An 18957-nucleotide genomic window follows, 5' to 3' on the forward strand; every position below is an offset into this window, starting at 1 on the left:
TAAGAAGATATTGTCTGGTCAATATTTTGAATTGGTGATACTACTATCAATTAAATGATGCATGTGCATAACCCTTTTCAATTTTGCACCGGGGGGAGGGGCATATGTGTTTTACAAATATCTCTTTGTTTATTTCAACTTCAGAGTATAAATTGTGTCAACTCTTGTATTTGTTCATCCCTTAAAACGCATGTCAATTCCTGAATTGAATCGTCTATTATTTGGAGTTGGGAAAAACATTGGTCCGGCTGCAATGGGTGCAGCATACTGCCGCTCGTCTAGTTATGAGGACGCCGAAACGGGAACATATATTTCCGATTCTGGCGGAATTATGTTGGCATCCCACACATTGTTCCTTCCACGGATCTGCACCTTCATAAATCGCAAGTCTTTGAATAAATACAAGCAATGTCGACCATCACGCTCTGAATTAAAGTCACGAGTTGTGGTACAAAAATAAAAACTAAAAAATACGTACAATGCCTTGAGACTCATTTTTATAAATTAACTTTTTAGATTCAAACATGTTTAACCCTTCCTCTACCGGCACATTTTAGAGGTTTTCAAAGACTAAATGACAATATTTTTGAATCGATTTAAATCTGTATGTATCACAATTTGGGGTAGGCATATGACATATACTTTTGCTGAGAATTGGACGGGGAACAAATTTGAACAACGTTTGTCATGGTATCCCATGCCCTCAAAGAGGTCTACGGGGTCAAAAGTCATATAAGTGCACATTTTTGCAATCTTTTTTCTCTGAAATATATATATTATGACGCCTCTCACTAGATTAGAGTCAAAAATAGGAAATTCTAAATGTACGAGATGATGTGTCTTTCAAAATACTACAAAAACATCACTATCAAATTCATGAATTTTATTGACAAACAAATATTTTTGGTTGCTGAGTAACAACAATCATAGTAGAATTTTGACCATAATTTGCCTGAAACTCTTTTCACAGATGACCCGGATTGTGGTAACTTTGTGACGATGCAGTACATGCTGCGAGCAACATGTCCAGATTCAAACCAATAAACTGCAATAAAGTTATCATTTGGACGCTTTAGAAATTAGAAAGTAGTGCGGTGGTCTGGCCCTCCATCTATGTAACGTATATTGAAATCAGACACTGACAATTAACAACATAATCAGAGTAATAAGTGTTATGACAATGGCGTGAAGGGGATTCAAAGACCTTGTCCTGTACTGTTACATGAACACTTCCTCTATAGAAACTCTCATAAATGGACTCCATAGGTGTAGCATTGGGTTCGAATATTACCGAGGCAGGGGGTCTGTGGGGCGCAGCCCCCCCCCCCCCACCCCCACCCCAGAAGCTATCGACATTTTAACAACGTAAAAGGTGTTTTTTTTTTTACCGAGGCAGCTGCCTCGGTTGCCTCAATGGAAGCTACGCCACTGGACTCCGGTATTGTTTTTTCAAAGTGCACTGAAGAGACTATTCTGGCAACATGAAATTCATAATCAAGTGCTACAACCTTATTGTCATTTGACACGTTTCGGCGTCCTCGATGTGATATGTAGACTGTAGACACCGGCTGGTCTGGATTCCCTACTGGTACAATAGCTTTGTCATCCAAACTTTGAAACATACCGAAGTCTTTCCATTTCCCTTCAAAGCATTTCAGTAGTGAAATATGTCTTCAATATTCTGAAGCCATATGTTGAACCCATTTTAGTTTTTGCTGAATTGAATATTAAACAGGACGTATCATGGTACGGCGATTGTATACCTGTGTCCGTCCGACTGTTCGGGGTTTTCTGTTTCTATTTTAATTCCTCTGTCGCATGTCAAGCTTTAAACTTGCTATGTTGCTTTTCTGTAGGTCACTCCAGATCATGTTGCAACTTAGTTTACCGAGGACCTATTCTAACCCGGATCCCACGGGCCTGTCTCATTGTTTAAATTAGGTGGCTTCAGAAAATGGCGGGATGTGTTTCTTACCCTTTCTTTAGTATTCGTGTTTTACCCTCGATTTATATTTATACAACCAAACAGAATATTAATTTTTCAATGGTACACATGTTATTAGCTCACCTGAGTAGATCTATTACAATACGCAATTTCCGATTTGTCCAATGTTGTTTCCCTTTGTTGAACTCTTATGCACGGTGAGTCGCAAAGTATGTTTTCGTACCCAAGCGGTGCAAATGCTTATCGATGTGGTCATTTACTGTTTAAAGGAGAATTTTTATCAGTTATGTAACCACCTGAATAGCAGGAAAACAACAATTTAGTAAGTCTATGTGATAATAAAATAGCTCAAACAAAGATCGATAACCATCACCATTCTTTGAAAAAAAGCAGCACTCGTGTCGACAAGGATATAAACAAAAAAAGCAGCACTCGTGTCAACAAGGATATAAACAAAAAAAGCAGCACTCGTGTCGACAAGGATATAAACAAAAAAAGCAGCACTCGTGTCGACAAGGATATAAACATCGCTCACCTGAGTCACCTTGACCTATATTTAAATATTTTCCCTGTATATTCGGATAAATAACTTTGATCTCATATTGTGGCCCCACCCTACCAACGGAGGCCATTATTTTAACAAACTTGAATCTGATATGTATGATGAAGCTTTGATGCGAGTTTAAACTTTTCTGGCCCAGTGGTTCTTGAGAAGAAGATTTTAAAAGATGTTCTCTACATACTCGCATGAAAAAGTTTGATCCCCTATTGTGGCCCCACCCTATCCCCGGGGGTCGTGATTTGAATAAACTTCAATTTGCATTATGTCAGGAGGCTTTCATGTAAATTAAAAAATTTCTGGCCCAGTGGTTTTTAAAGATTTTCCCTATATATTTGTTTGTAAAACTTTGATCCCCAATTGTGGCCCTACCCTACCCCCAGGGGCCGTGATGTTAACAAACTTGAATCTGCACCATGTCAGAAAGCTTTCATGTAAATGTAAACCTTTCTGGCCCAATAGTTCTTGAGAAGATTTATAAAGATTTTCCCTATATATTCGCAGGAAAAACTTTGATACCCTAATGTGGTCCCACCCTACTCACGGAGGGCCATAGCCTTGTATTGTTTTAGGGTTTCCTTAGATATTGCTATGTAAATATTCGAATCCTCCCAAATTCCGGGATTTGGGGGGGGGGGGGGGTAAACAAACTTAAATTTACTTTATATGAGGATCCTTGCATATCAGTTTGAAAAATTCAAACTTTCTGGTTCTTGTAAATTATTATATAAAACTTTGAAATTTCCATTCTGTCTCACAGGGTTATGATTTGAACGAACTTGAAACTTTCATATACAAGGAAGTTGCTTGGCAAAATTTGGCTTTCATGAAAGGTGAAGATAACGAACATCTTCATAAATGGTTTTAGAACTGTCATTACTAGTATTAATTGCTATTGTACTCAAGAGGACTTTCTAAGTCATAGAACTATAGAAATAAATTCAAACCAACTAGTACTTGATTAAATTACATTTACACCGGTTGTGTCGATAATCTGATAAAATTACGCCTATACATAACTTTGATAATGTGTGTTAATAAAAGCAACATCTTGCATAATGTTCCTGATAGTGTGGTGGAATGGTGTCGGGGTGATCGTGGTATCCAATCCCAAAAGTGGTTTAAGAAGTGATTTCCCATTAGTGACAGGAAACACTTAAATTTCATTAGAGGAGTTTTTCCTGGAACAAATCACAACCACACTTCCTATTCGTGTCCACTTTTAAGTACTGTCGTACACATATAAGTTTAATTCGAACTAAAGTAACTTACATTAATTGACATAATATTTTAAATAAGATAATATTATTTATGAGTTACTAGTATTTTCTTTAAAAAAGGATTTTATATACAATTTCGACGAAAATCTTTTGTGTCAGTTTCACTGTCGAATCTTTCTGTGTCTGTCAAGGTGTCTGTAAATGTTCCTGTCAGTGTATCTGTCATTATGTACACATTGTCGTCCACGGATTGACACGGCCTCCTTAAATTTCCAAGGTCCATCTGAGATTCATCTTCATATCTCTGTGTTAGAGATATTGATGCCATTTCTGTATAAACAGATTTGGTGTCTGTATACTCAGCATTTTCTGAGGGACCTCTTGGAATTTCCTGTGTCCTTAAATTGTTCAGAGCAGTTGAAGAATTTGAAATGTGCGCAATAACTGTTGATTGAAGAAGAGGTGCCAAACTATCATGCTGATTATATGAACGGCACATGGTCATTTCTTCCTTTACACTCTTTCCTTGAGTATCATTCTCACTTAATATTTCACTTGATCTAGATCTATGGCCCAATCTCCGGGAAATAAAGACGATAAAAATAAGGATAATAATCACGAAAAATATGTTGAAAACAAATAAAGAGATGACTATTGGGTGTGTTAGAATCCAAAAAGTTTCCTTATCGCTGTTATAAACTGACCGTAACGCCGTCATGTGTTGAACTTGTGTAGCATTGACCTTAGGTAGAGTGGACGTTGTAAAGTTTAAAATATTCTTTGAGTTGACAAGAGGTATTGCTGTGGTAATTGGTGTAGAAAGCTCTGTCGATGAAAATGTATGATCTGGGAACACAAATAAGAGGTTTTAAGTTCAAAAGTACAACGTTCAAAATCATTTGTTATGGTATTAATTTCATGAATCTCTCTCATTCATATATAAGGAAGTATGCATTATTTACACTGTAAAGTACAACTAATCACCCACCTTCAAGTTTACATCCTGTTGCAAAATTACAAAGAGATTTATTACAGTCACATATTTGTTGACAAATTTCTCCATAAGTTGGATGTGGACATTTCAATTCACAAAATCTTCCTGTATATCCTATGTCACATTCTAAAGGAAAAAATATTGAGTGTGAATTATAAAGTTTCGCACTGACAGCGGGTAACAAAGATTATATTTCAATAATACTTTTTGCATTGTTCATACTACACTTCATACGTTTATGTGGAAGGACATTGATGCTAATACTACATTTGTTATAGAAGTATATATACATATAGGGAAATTGTGTTAGTTATCTCGTGTTATAGATAATAATGTATCATAGTGAAGAGAGAGAGAGAGAGAGGGGGGGGGGGCTTAATTACATACATGTATGAACCATACCATATACGTAGTAAGTAATTAGTGTTATTTTACTGGTAAAACAATTCTGCTTAGGACATACTTGTACAGTTCTGGAGATCCTCGTTCCACGTAAAACCAACACAACACTTTTGAAATCTATTTCAAAATACATAATACACATAACGTCTATTACAAAATTATAGTGATAAAAGAAAATAGTAAAACTTAATTTTTTCCCCATCATCAATTTAAAATTCAAATCAAGAAAATCACGAGTCTTATTATTTCTCTTACTATTTAAGGACTCTGAATAAAATATAACTCCGTGTCAAATGATAATAAAACAAAAATAGCAGTATCTTACCCATCGCAGCCTGCCTCGGCAAAAATAATACAATTTACAATCAGTAGACATTGTATCGAGTCTAAAATACCCATTCCTGTAATACTATAAACTTTCAAAATGGCAATTACTTCCTTGTATTGGATATTAATACATAGACTTATACGCCTTTCGTATCTGCCAATTATCAACGAACAAGTACACGTTTATAGTTGTACGTCAGTCTTCGTATCGTGGGCGAATCATCTCGTCTCACAAAATAGTGTACAAAATCTGCTCCGAACTTGTACCTCTAGGTCGGAAGTCGAACCGGGCTCGTGTCACCCTAAGGAGTATTGAGTATGTCCATTGCATATATGAACATTATATTTGTGCACTAGAGCTCAGTTCTGTATTGTATTGTGATTTGAATCATATTTGTTGAATGCTGGGCCCTAATTTGGGATAGATACATGTAAATCATAACATATCATAGGTATAGTGGTTGTTCCTTTACCAAACGTTTTCATTTAGAAGTGAGAATCTCGGGTCTTTCGGATATGTCGCGGTAGGTTGATTGATTGATTGATGTTTTCCGCCACACTCAACAATTTTTCAGTTATCTGGTGGCGCCCAGTTTTTATTGGTGGAAGAGAGAACCCAGATACAATGTACCTGGGAAGAGACCACCGACCTTCCCAAACTGGGAAACTTTCTCACTTACCGGCGCGAGCGGGATTCTAACCCGCGCCGACAGAGGTGAGAGGCCGTGTGATTCTGAGCACGTTAAAGTTCCCTCGCTGCTACATGTGCATATGGCCCTGAGCGTTAAGTAGATTTGTGATACTTCACATACAGTTCATCTTCTTCGCTTTTTCTATTGAAATAGAAATATTTCTTCTTGGATTTTTGTTGTCCTTTGGTCTGATGTTTTAGTACAATCAAGCCCCCCCCCCCCCCCCCCCCCCCCCCCCCCACACACACACACTGTTCATTCTTAGTTCTGAGGGCATTATTTTTGAAAACTTGAATACAACCTGAACTCTCATAGCAAAAAGACAGCTATGGATTGCATTCTGATATCAGGCTGTTTTTGCATTTGAGTTTGACTTAATTCATCAGGATGGATTATTTTTTTTAAATTCGCAGCGATTCGTGTCCATGCATGATAATTTAAAAAAAAGTAGATTAACTACATGTAGTTAAAACAAATACTGTTCAAACTATTTTTTTTAAAAATGTCTCCTTTTGCACTCTCCCACACCACACCAAGAAATTGTCAACACTTGAATTATTCATCTTTTAATTGCAAACAATAGATTGTATCAACTCTTGCATTAATTGTTCATCTCTTGAAATCATGCAATGTTACCGCATCAATCATTCAACTGATGCACATCATGTGTATTAATGTTTTATCCCTTAATAGCTCAACTCATACAATTCATATTGATGTTTCATCTCGAGAAACCGGTCGCGGTACCTCAGTGGTACAGAGTTTGCTTCGTACCTGGGAGGTCGTGAGTTTGAGCTCCGCTCGTGCGATGGCCGCGTCAAACCCAAAAGCCTCCTCACACATAGGCGAATTCAATAAACGAAACCTGGCGAATAGGGTAAAACTGTTTATACTAGCGAAATATTGGCGATTGTTTGAAAATATTTCGCATTGTTTTAGAATATTACGAAAGGCACACGTGTTGCAAATGATTTACAGAGTTTGACGAACGGTTACTGTAATTCGCAAGAATGCGATGAATCGCGTTCTTTCCGTTAGGTATTAGGAACGCAAAGGTACGAAATTATGCCAAACTTTGCAGATATTTGCGCATGCCTCCGAATATTTCCGAAAAGGTATTTCTGCACCTGGCAGTTACCGGGCGCTATTTAACTAACTTTTGGATAAAAGGTAGTTTAGAATTCTTTTCTCTCTGGTCAGGACTCTATGTGCATGATATTTCTGCATGTTCTCACTGAGACTCAAGGCGTCATCTCCAAGCAAGAAAAAGGCCATGCCGACGTTGTCATTAGGAAAGGGATGTGGGTCTGGAAATCCAGTGGAACCATCCTGCACCGTCTCCAGGAATTCTGATATATTATAGATCCTGGCATCTCCACATGAACCATATCCTGCAAATACAAATGGATAAGGAATTGTCAGTATAAATGTTTTGAAAATAGCAATAAATGAACATAATGTAATATCAAATGCAACGTTATGTAGACATACTCACCACCTAGGTCACTCCACACCAACCTGTAGTCTGAGTCGAAAATGGCGATTAAGATGATGCTGAAGAATCCTATATAATCATCATATAAGGAACAAAAGGTGACAGGTTTTCTGATGACTATATGTTTGCCATCAATGGCACCAACACAGTTTGGAAAGTTCCACTTCTTCAACCAGTTGTCTCCATTCTTCAGGTTATGACAGCCCCTGTCGTAACATCATCAACATATTCCTGGTATGTATCATAGAATATCTCTCTGACCACCACAGAGAGGGTCTTCTCAACGACCCTCCAGAAGTACTGCATGTCTGACTATTTAGCACATGCAAAGTGTATAAATATGCATACATGTAGCATCAAACTATATGTCATTTAAATACAGATCATATGATTCGATGAATTACGGTAAAATTACTCCTGCAACATGTATTATAATGTTTGCTAATGAGTGTACCGATATCGATATTCCTGGTTCTTGGATCCTTAATCTGATGTCTAACTTTCGAGTGGTCAAATGCGTCCCTCCTTTATCAAAATCGTAGTTCCCAGTATATTAATCCAAAATGAATAGAAAATGTCTAACCAGAGCTTTTTTATCAAAAGAATTTCAGTGTATATATAATAGGAATTAATTTTCTAGTACAATCTTGAGAGACCATGATGCAAGCATTACGTAATCCTTCTACTAAAAATAGCATGTATTGAAATCTAGAACAATCTAGGTCACAGGTGTCACAACAATTATCAACATCACTTCTAGATCTAGAACAATCTAGTTCAATTTAGTGCAAATAGCAATACAAAACAATATGAAATACATGCATGTGTTTGCACAAAGCTGTTTAGGTACTGAAATCTACTCAAAAAAATTAGGAGCGCTATGATTCGCATGTCTCAGTTACCCTTTTATTGATTCGTATGCAAGCGTGTACCGTTCGTTTTCTGAACGTTAACTTATCGTTATTATTCGCTCATGTGCGTCCAATTTATTCCGCTATAATACACTAATAATCGTCACAGTTCGTAAACTATCGCAAAGATCCGTCTTTTGATCGTTCTCTTTCGTTGAAATGCAAATCAGCTGATCACGATATGCAGATTTGCTGAAATCTACGATCTCAAACGCCAGTTGATGAACGTTTTACAAAGACTTTCCGACTTTCCGATTGGTTAACGGTTAACGTATTGAAGCGAATTTTAACGAAACAGTTTTACAACATGCTGAAAATTTTCTGACGAAAAGAAAGGTGAAGATAACGAACAGTGATCAATCTCATAACTCCTAATTGCACTGGATACAAAGCTGCAATGCATCCATACGAACACCACCCATACACTAATGAAAACAAATTTTGCGGAAATCCTATTCGCCAAAACTCGCAAGTAGACGCCAGGGGATATTCGCCCATATGTGAGGAGGCTTTAAGACGTTAACATAAGACTAGTAGCTGTTAGTGGTGTCCTTATGTACTATCGCCCAGCAATATACAAGTGTAGAAGTCTTATAATGGTGACAGTTCTAATATAATAATTTAACAGAGAAGTATTTAAGACCCAGAAAATCCGAGATACATGTATGTAACAGGGGGTCATCTAGTCATTTGCAGCATATGATCTTAATTTTTACTTGGTTTTAATGACCTCCTGTACTGTATATACTTTTCATCATTTACTAAATAAATGACATTTTCTATTCTCAAACTTGTTCTGTTTTGCGTTCTTTGAGCAAAAAACGAGTGCAGTCCACTTGACTAGTGCTTTTGAGCTAAGGATCATAAATAATTATATAAACTTTTAACAAAATCATTTTTTTTTTAATTTCTAGATAAGCGTAGTCTGGTAAAGAAATAATCGTTAAGCTATCATTCGTTAGTTAATTCCGTCATCTCATCTTCATTTGCATCTGTTGCCTTCGTTGGTAAGTCTGTTGCCATTTTCATCTACATTGCAACATCCACAACAGGTAAACGGGCAACTCTGGTAACCTGGTTTTGATAACAAAAAACATCATACATGTAATAGTTCCCACATTTAACATTCTGTTCATGAATGTAGGCCAGAAAGTCACAGGACAAAATGTCGCGAACACAATGACAATGGAGAAATAGTCATAATCAGGAATTTCATGAAAGTAGGACAAAAAATCAGTTTTTGAGAAAATATTGATTTTTATTTAGATTTGAAAAGCAATGTAAAAGAAAATATTCATGTATATGTAAAATGTTATATTTTCTATATCAAACTTTAAATCTTAATACAAATGGTTTAATGATTTTTTTTCCTTTTATCACATTAATTGTCTTATTGCATTGTAAAATAGTTCTTCGGATTTTCAAACAAAAAAGTGAGGCGAGAGGGCTTATTTTTTATTTTGGAGATAAAAATTATGAGGCGAGCGAATACAAAAAATATAACTAATTTTACTGAATTAAGTGTGATTTTAAATAGCGAGCACTTAGAAATAAAGATCAGATATAATCATCAGATATAATTTGTTTACCACATGAACGTAATATTTTTCAACTTTGTTGATGAAAGGTGAAGATAACGAACAGTGATCAATCTCATAACTCTTACAAGCAATACAAAATAGATAGTTGGGCAAACACGGACCCCTGGACACACCAGAGGTGGGATCAGGTGCCGAGGAGGAGTAAGCATCCTCTGTCGCCCGGTCACACCCGCTGTGAGCACTATATCTTGTTCAGGTAAACGGAGTTATCCGCAGTCTAAATCAGTGTGCCAAGAACGGCTTAACAATCGGTATGAAACACGTCAGACAGCATTTTACCTAATGATAGGTTGTATTGAAGTAGATCGTTCTATATAGTTTACAATAAATAAGAAGTATTTTAGGTTTCAAAGACTTTATGCTCTTCATACCAAATACAACATTAACCGATAAGGTCTTTTTGAAGAATTTTATTTTAGTTTCATTTCAAGAAACTTTAGATTCAGATTTATGCATAATGCTAGGGGCATGTCCGGTTTTCAAATCTCCAATGCATCGCTTTTAGCATGAATAATAATTTTGATTTTAAGGTCATCAAGGAAAAGGGAGACAGTATTGGGGATTTTCATATCCTTAATGCACTGATAGAAAACCACGAGGTTATACTCTGTACTATATACGGTCCAAATTCAGACACATCTATTGTCTTAAACACTGAACTTGACTGTTACAATTACCTCACAATAAATGATCCTAAAGCTAGGAGCAAAGTTTTAGAACTAATGGAATGTAATGTAGGCTATGAGCCAAGGGGGTCCATCGGTACCACCTGAGCTAACTAGTTCTGATGCATATTTTTCAACAGTTCCCTACTCCTCGATTAAAATTAAGTATGATAACACTTCAGGATACACAGCTTTCTATGTGTTATCACATTACTTTTTAACGCGCAACGCTGGGCGTACAATTTGAGGAAAGTGCAGTTTGATCATCAATAGAATTGTGATGATGTTACAAATTCAACCAAACTTTGCTTTAAAATGCTAAAATACGTCTTTCTGGTAGAAATATCAAACACTAATGTGAAATAAGGTCCTTGCTGAATCAGATGAGATGATGATTATCTCACTTCGTTACACTTGGACAATGTTTCATGCAGCTGTAAGCAATGATTATGGAGTAAAGTATTTGCATATTAAAATGTGTTTGAATATTGATATCTGAATGTATATAAAATATACGACATATTGTGGGGAAACGCTTTCAGGTCTTGGTGATATCTACATTAAATCAGGAACCCTGGCACAAGGGTCTGTGACTGGATTATTTGAAGGATGGTCATACAAAAGAAGTGTCAGGGTGCACTGATGTGCCCTGGGAGCTTTGGCAATGACCCCCCCCCCCCCCCCGTGAGTAAATAAAAACAACTATCCTGAAATGCTGGAAGCTGTTAAAGAACTAGAAGACCTTGTTGAGAGCTTCAATGATGATGTCGGATAAGTTGCGTTTGATTTACTGCTGGGATAGCCCGTGCTGAGTAATGTCTTTCATTTATGGAATTACTTTCTGAACTATTTGCGTCATGACAACGGAGAACTCTCCGCCTTCTGGATGTCATGTGTTGACATCATCCAGGACATCTTGTTGGGCCTGCTTTGAGCCTCTCGCGATGGACATCTGAATCTTCACGCCATCCGACTGATGATCCCTTGGTGCTTTGCGCATGAGAGACTGGATTACGCAAGATACATCCCTGCATACTATGCTCGAATGATCAATCTTCCACACATCCAGACATCTACGAGGCTTTCAAAGAAGGCAATCACTTTGACCTGCATACTTGTTGACCAAACAACTGAACAGTGAACAGGGACAGCCAGACAGTAGGAGACACCACCAGATTTAGTCTGAAGCCTGGAACTGTCATCATGTATCACCTCACAGCCAAGTACATGAGTGGCTTTCTGGTCAGACTCAGGAACATGGTTCAGCACAATAAGTGTGGCATTGATCATTCTAATCTCCAGAAATCAAGGCGAGACCAAAACGAAGAGGCAGTCTCCTTAGTGGAAGAAACACTTTATAGTTGAATCAATTCCTTTGAGAGCAAACTTTACTTAGTGTTTCAACAGGAACTGCTGCACCGAAGGAGGCAGCTGAGAATCTCAAGAATGCACACACAAAAGGCCTATTACATACACCACATTCAGGGCAGACAGACTGGAGGCAGACTCACCAGTAAAGACGTTTCATGATCTTATGAAAAAGAGTTCTCTAAATACGTTTGAATGAATTACTAAAAAAGAGATGGACAGCATGTGCTGATGGCAGATCAGTTATCTTGAAAGGTGACAAATTGTTTGGAAGATTGATTGGTTGATGTTTTCCACCACACTCAACAATTTCTCAGTTATCTGGTGGCGCCCAGTTGTTATTGGTGGAAGAGAGAACCCAGATACAATATACCTGGGAAGAGACCACCGACCTTCCGAAAGTAAACTGGGGAATTTTCTTACTTACTGGTGATGGGACAGAAAAGAGATCTCAACATGAAAGATATGTTGTGCTTTCCTCTGGGACCACTGCCCTGGTCACTGGCTGCACCTGATGGAAGTCTGAAAAACCAATAAAGCTGTTTTGGCCACAAGCATTAAGAAAAATGCACCACTAGCCGACTCCCTCCATATTCAATCAGCAACGATAATCGATGCAAAGACCCTTGTCCAACGAGCTAAGTTGGATGGCTAGCAACCTACGTTTGATGAAGCTCCCGGTCGTATCTTATCGATGACCATCAGTGAAGCATCAGTGAGCACCAGAATGAATATTGCCTTTGACACATATTAGTCTATCAAGTACAATGAAAGGGCCAACAGGGATGGGATTGCAGGACAACAGGAACAGAACATTGCACCTGGTCAGAGGGTCAAGCCATGGCGTAAATTCCTGGCACAAGAGGGTAACAAAATGAGCCTGATCAAGTTTTTGGTTCAGGAGTGGAGAAGCGAAAAGTATTTGAAGAAGCTTGGTTGTCTTCGCAAAAGTCCTCCTTGTCACATGTGAAGAGAAATGCTACCGAATCTCAGCTCTCAGATGTCGTGAAGTGCCTGAGCTGGAATGCGCCCAGGAGGAAGATGATGACCGACTCCATGTTGCTCATGCTGCTGAAGGTGGATATGAAGCTGCGATCTGATGACCAGCTCAATTGTCATAGATGTGTTTGTATTGAACTTCGCATTTTGTAGTGCTATCAAAGCACCATTGTACCAGAAGAGTGGAGCAGGTATCCGCACCCAGCTGATAGACATTGACAAAGATGCATCCTCTCTGGGATCTTCTATTTGTGCTGCTCGCCAAGGGATACATCCATACACTGGCTGTGATTTTGTCATTTCTTACCCAGGAAAGGGGAAATTAGCTCTACTGAATATGTTGAAGTCAAATGAAGAGCTGCAGCAGGCTTTCTTTGACCTTGACAAGAAGTGGAAACTGTCCCATAAACTATTCAAGAAATTAGAAAAGCTCACTTGTTAGCTGTACACACCAACGCAGCGAACATCTGGAGCTCAGATACCAGTTGTTCTGTACGAAAAGCGGAGATATTGAATCTCACTAGCTGCCCTCTGCCAGGACTTCCTGCAGAAACACGCCCAGAAAGTCAACTACCAAAACCGGATTATGCGACGCTGTCTTACAAGTGATCCACAGTCTCCTGACACAGCCCAGAGTGGGTGGAAAATTGAAAATCAGGATGGTAAGGTTATTCTAGCGATAGACTGGATGAGCGTCCAGCCAGCACTAATGTGCACATGTCCCAAACCTTTTGAGATCAAAAACTGTGTCTGTCTCGAGAATAGGTTAAAATGTACTGATGTGTGCAAAGTGAAAGACTGTGACAATCTGCCACCTAGCGATGACACTGCTCTGCCAAACTTTCTAGATAGGGATGATAATGATGATGAAAATGAAGAAGAGGATTAAACTGTTTGTACTGGAGGTGCAGATGGAGTGAGAATTAGGGTGAGGCTGAAATGTTCTTGATCATGTGCATTTGAAAATGTAGCATTCAGACTGGAATAAGCAAGCGAGGCGTGTATAGATGATGTTAAGCTATGATAAAATTTTAATAATTGTGAATGAAGATCAGGGTGTTAATATAACGGTATTTGTTTTATCCCTAAGACTCTTTGCATCACAATGATCGTTTAATGACTCATTAATGACTCATTTCTGGGTCAATGTTGATATGAGTTTATAAAAGAAGAAAAATATCTTCTAAACAAGGGCACCGCTAAGCGGAGCATCCCCTCGCGGCAGGAAATATCATGAACATATGCATGCATTATCAAGGCATAAATGAGGAATGAGGCCAATATATATATATATATATATATATATATATATATATATATATATATATATATATAATAATAATAATAATAATAATAATTCCCAGATTTTTATACCGTTTAATAAAAATTAAAACTTTTTCAAAAGAACACGACGATGAAACACCGACATTTATAGTTTCACATTTTGAATTCTTTTGTGATATAATAAAACGTTAGTAATCATTACACATGTATGCATAATAGACAACGAATACAAGGGAAGCAACTCTCATACTTTTCAACATTCTGCACTACGTACTGTGTAAACCGGCTAATTTCTTTGAAACCACACAGTCGGTTTAGACAGATTATACTGTATAGCTATTTATTATTGATTAAAATTCAGATACCTCTAACATCATTTGCAGGTGGTGGTGGGGCATAATTAACATGGTATTTCTAATAAACCTATCAAGGTGCATATCATTTGTGGATGGGGGGATATATGTGATTGTGCAGTTTCCCTTATTCTTCCCATTCTAAATATTCATATATAGGTTTTTGCGAAATATATATAGCTATTTATTATTGATTAAAATTCAGATACCTCTAACATCATTAGGTGGTGGTGGTGGTGGTGGTGGTGGGGGTAATTAATATGATATTCTTAATAAACCTATCAAGGTGCATATTATCTTGGGGGGGGAGCATATACATACGTAATTGGGCAGTTTCCCTTATTCCTAGCAGAAACATATCACGTATGCACTAAATTTCAGTAATTTACTTACCTGAATATACCTCACAGTTGTTGTATGCAGAATGCATGAACTCAGAAAATTCGTTATATAAAAAGACAATATGCCGGTGTACGAAGCTTGTGAAATATCTTTATAGCTTTCAAGAATTACGTATTCCTCAAGAATTAATTCAGAATTAATTCTGTAAACAGACACGTGTGGTAATTCTGTATTGTAAACACGTGCACGTGGGATAATCTGACAATGAAACCGCGACGTTCATCAAATTATTTTAATTACTCATTGTCAGAGATAGCACATTTAATTCCTACAGACTGTCTTTGCGCACGCCAACGTGCACTAGGCTTAATATGACAATGCACAAATACAAACTTACCTGCAGCAGACGTCTCGTTTTCTTTAAACTGGTTCCCTGTTAATTGGTGCAACCGAAACGACCAGAATCGTAACTTGACAAGGTACCAGTTTGAATTAACCGGAAGTGAGTATTGTCAACTCGTACATAAAATTTCACGGTTTTTAGGTAGTAAAGACGCGATATTTTAAGAAATATTTCACCGATTAACTTGAAAATGAATAGGGTTCGTCTTTTTACAATGCCACATATGTATGCGAAGGCTGAGAATCGTTAGTGCAAAGGTTCTCTTTAAATCTTGCCCACAAGCTGTTATGGACACACACACACACACAGACACACGCACAGTAGCGATGCTATATCCCCTCCGCAACTAGTTGCGCGAGGGGATAACAAGATATTTTGTGAATAAGTAACGGAATACAATAGTCAGTATAATAATAGGTAATAAAGATCAAGTTGCACTTTTGATAATTTTTTCTGGAAGCAAAATCCACTGATACAATATCTGAAAAGATTTCCCTTGTCTGGATCAGTTATTCCATCACAAATGGCGGTCTATATTCTCTACGCTCGTATTCTAACGAAATACGAATGACATTAAATACCATGGGTTAACACAGTATTATCATAGATTTTCCAAGTCTAGGGATATTGAAGCTATAAAAAATCCATATTTGAATTAGTTAGCTCTACTGGTACCGATGACCCCCATTTGGGGGTCTGAGCTCATGGACTAATGGCTATATTGATCCCTTTAGACAATTACATGAAACAACAAGACGTTATTCTTGGCGTAAGAAAAGACCCTTTAAGCAAAGTAGATTAGATTTTTTTTCTTTTATCAGAGACATTGCTACCCAGTTTAAATAAATGTTCAATCGAACCATTCTGACCATTCCATGATACTGTTGTCAATTTCTTTCAATGATTTTCGGAAAGGAAGAGGCTATTGGGAATTTAATAGTTCTCGTTTGGGTGATAAAGGTTATGTGGATTGTATAAATGACGTTATACAGAAAGTGCAGAAACAGTATGCTGTACCAATCTACAATATTGAGTCCATAGACAACAGTCCAGATGAAGATTTTTTTTTTCACAATAAATGAGCAGTTATTCTTGGAAACTTTACTGATGGAGATTAGAGGGAAAATCATATCATATTCAACATTTTTGAAGAAGAAATCTACCGAGGAAAAAAACCTTAATCGAAGAAATAAAAACCCTGGAGGAACATGCATCTGAAGGAAATTTGGCCAATTTAGAAATCAATAAACAAAATTTAGAAAATTTAAGAAAACACAAATTGCAAGGACAGTACATAAGAAGTAGAGCTAAATGGTTAGAAGAAGGGGAGAAACCCATACATTATTTTTGTTCTCTAGAATCTAGAATTTTACAAGTAAAATAATCTCCAAACTAGAAATTGATAATGGGAAAATAATATTAGAACAACATAAAATTTTGAAAGAAACAAAGTCTTTTTATTAAAATCTGTATGCTAATCCTGATGATAATAAAAACATTGAAGATTTAGATGAGATGGTAGATTTTAATGATATTCCAAAATTAACACACAAAGAGTCATTAGAATTAGAAGGCAAATTAACAAAAAGTCTCTAAATCTCTTAGAAACATGAAATCTAACAAATCGCCAGGTTCTGATGGTTTCTCAGCTGAGTTTTTTAAAAGTATTTTGGAAACAAATTGGAAAGTTTGTAGTGAGGTCACTTAACTATGCTTATGAGAATATTTTTTTTATGTCCCCCATTTATCTTTTGATTTCCCAATATTGCTTATAACTCCAAAACTTATTATTTCCAGTTCCATCTTAGACCTGTAGCTTTGTTAATTTTTACCTTTGAAAACAACATCAGTTTGGATAAAAAATGTCATTTGTTAATGACGAACTACTACAAATCAACTACATTACTAATAGGGAGATCCCCGACAAACATAATCCGACTTATTGAGCAAATGCTATGACGGACAGTGGGATCCCCCTAGAACTTAAGAGAAACAATATTACATAAGAATGTATAAGTATAAAATCATTTTAAAACACATATAAAAAATTCGGGGATCTTCGGGTAAAATATTTACACACAATAGTAAACAACAATGGCAAGGTGATTTCCCCTTGATGTAAAAACAAAGAACATGTGAAAAGTAAGGTTGCATCTAGAAAGTTCCGCATTAAATCCAATGAAAATTGGATTCCGCCACCTGAATCTATTGCACGGAGACATGGTATCATACCTTTGCTTCCAAAAGTTGAAAAACCAAGTCAGTGCCTTAAAAACTGGCGTCCAATAACATTGTTAACACAGTATATAAAATAGCTTCAGCTTCTATCGCCAATAAATTAAAAACACATTTTAGTAAACTTATAAATACAGACCAAACTGGTTTCATTAGCAATAGATATATTGGTAAAAATACACTGTTGATATATGACATTATGCAGTTTACTGAAGAAGAAGAAATTTGTGGGCTTTTATTACTTCTAGATTTTGGGAAAGCTTTTGACACGATATCATGGGATTTTATTCAAAGCACCTTATACTATTCTAATTTTGGGTCTTCCATTAAAGAATGGATTAGAATATTTTATCACAATATACATCCGCAGTCATACAGGGAGGTCATGTCTCTGAATGTTTCAATATACAACATGGTTGTAGACAAGGCGATCCTTTTTCACCATATATAATCCGTCTGATGGTTTTTGTAAATAATTAGAAAAAACTCTTTTACTCCTTTGTATGGAATGGCCCTAGCCATCGCATTAAGAAAGATATCATTACAAAAAACATATGAAAATGGTGGTTTACGAATTATTAATATAAAAGCATCTTTAAAAAAAATTGGATGAGACAATTAATCTTTACAGATAAAGGCTTCGAACTCTTCATTCCCAAGCTTGATTTTGTATCATAAAAGAGAAATAACTATATAAAATTTCAAGAAAATCATTTTTTTGATATTTCTAGATAAACGTAGTCTGGTAAAGTAAAAATCGTTAAGCTGTCATTCGTTAATAAATTCCGCCATTTCCTCTTCATTTGCATTGTTTGCATTGTTGGTTTTAACTCTGTTGACTTCGTTGGTAAGTCTGTTGCCATTTTCATCTACATTGCAACATCCACAACAGGTAAACGGGCAACTCTGGTAACCTGGTTTTGATAACAAAAAACATCATCATACATGTAATAGTTCCCACATTTAACATTCTGTTCATGAATGTAGGCCAGAAAGTCACAGGACAAAATGTCGCGAACACAATGACCATGGAGAAATAGTCATAATCAGGAATTTCATGAAAGTACAAAATGTCACAGGACAAAAAGTCAGTTTTTGAGAAAATATTGATTTTTATATAAATTTCATTTTCTAAAGTATAAGAAAATATACATTTATATGT

General features: G+C 36.7%; 2 protein-coding genes across 4 annotated transcripts in view; one reads left to right on the plus strand and one right to left on the minus strand.

Moving 5' to 3' along the window:
• LOC125677722 (uncharacterized) overlaps positions 1-1082 on the plus strand; it is a 62882-nt gene extending 61800 nt beyond the window's left edge. For both annotated transcript variants that reach the window (XM_048915873.2, XM_048915875.2), the window contains one exon: positions 971-1082. In XM_048915873.2, coding sequence (XP_048771830.1) covers positions 971-1044 — 74 coding nt within the window. In that variant the 3' untranslated portion in view covers positions 1045-1082. The remainder of the gene's footprint in view (positions 1-970) is intronic.
• A 2629-nt stretch (positions 1083-3711) lies between these two features.
• On the minus strand, positions 3712-5767 carry LOC125677721 (multiple epidermal growth factor-like domains protein 10). 2 transcript variants are annotated; one of them, XM_048915872.2, is made up of 5 exons: positions 5446-5732; positions 5182-5237; positions 4713-4844; positions 4429-4570; positions 3712-4290 (listed from the first exon to the last, which is right to left on the minus strand). In XM_048915872.2, the coding sequence occupies exons 1-5, from the start codon at positions 5517-5519 to the stop codon at positions 3849-3851; spliced, it is 846 nt and encodes a 281-aa protein (XP_048771829.2). In that variant the 5' UTR covers positions 5520-5732; the 3' UTR covers positions 3712-3848. The 2 variants fall into 2 exon arrangements, with proteins under 2 accessions (XP_048771829.2, XP_048771827.2); XM_048915870.2 differs by having other exon boundaries at positions 3712-4570; positions 5446-5767.
• Between the last annotated feature and the right edge of the window lie 13190 nt (positions 5768-18957).

The sequence above is a fragment of the Ostrea edulis genome, chromosome 3, assembly GCF_947568905.1.
Source record: "Ostrea edulis chromosome 3, xbOstEdul1.1, whole genome shotgun sequence".
Classification (NCBI taxonomy): domain Eukaryota; kingdom Metazoa; phylum Mollusca; class Bivalvia; order Ostreida; family Ostreidae; genus Ostrea; species Ostrea edulis.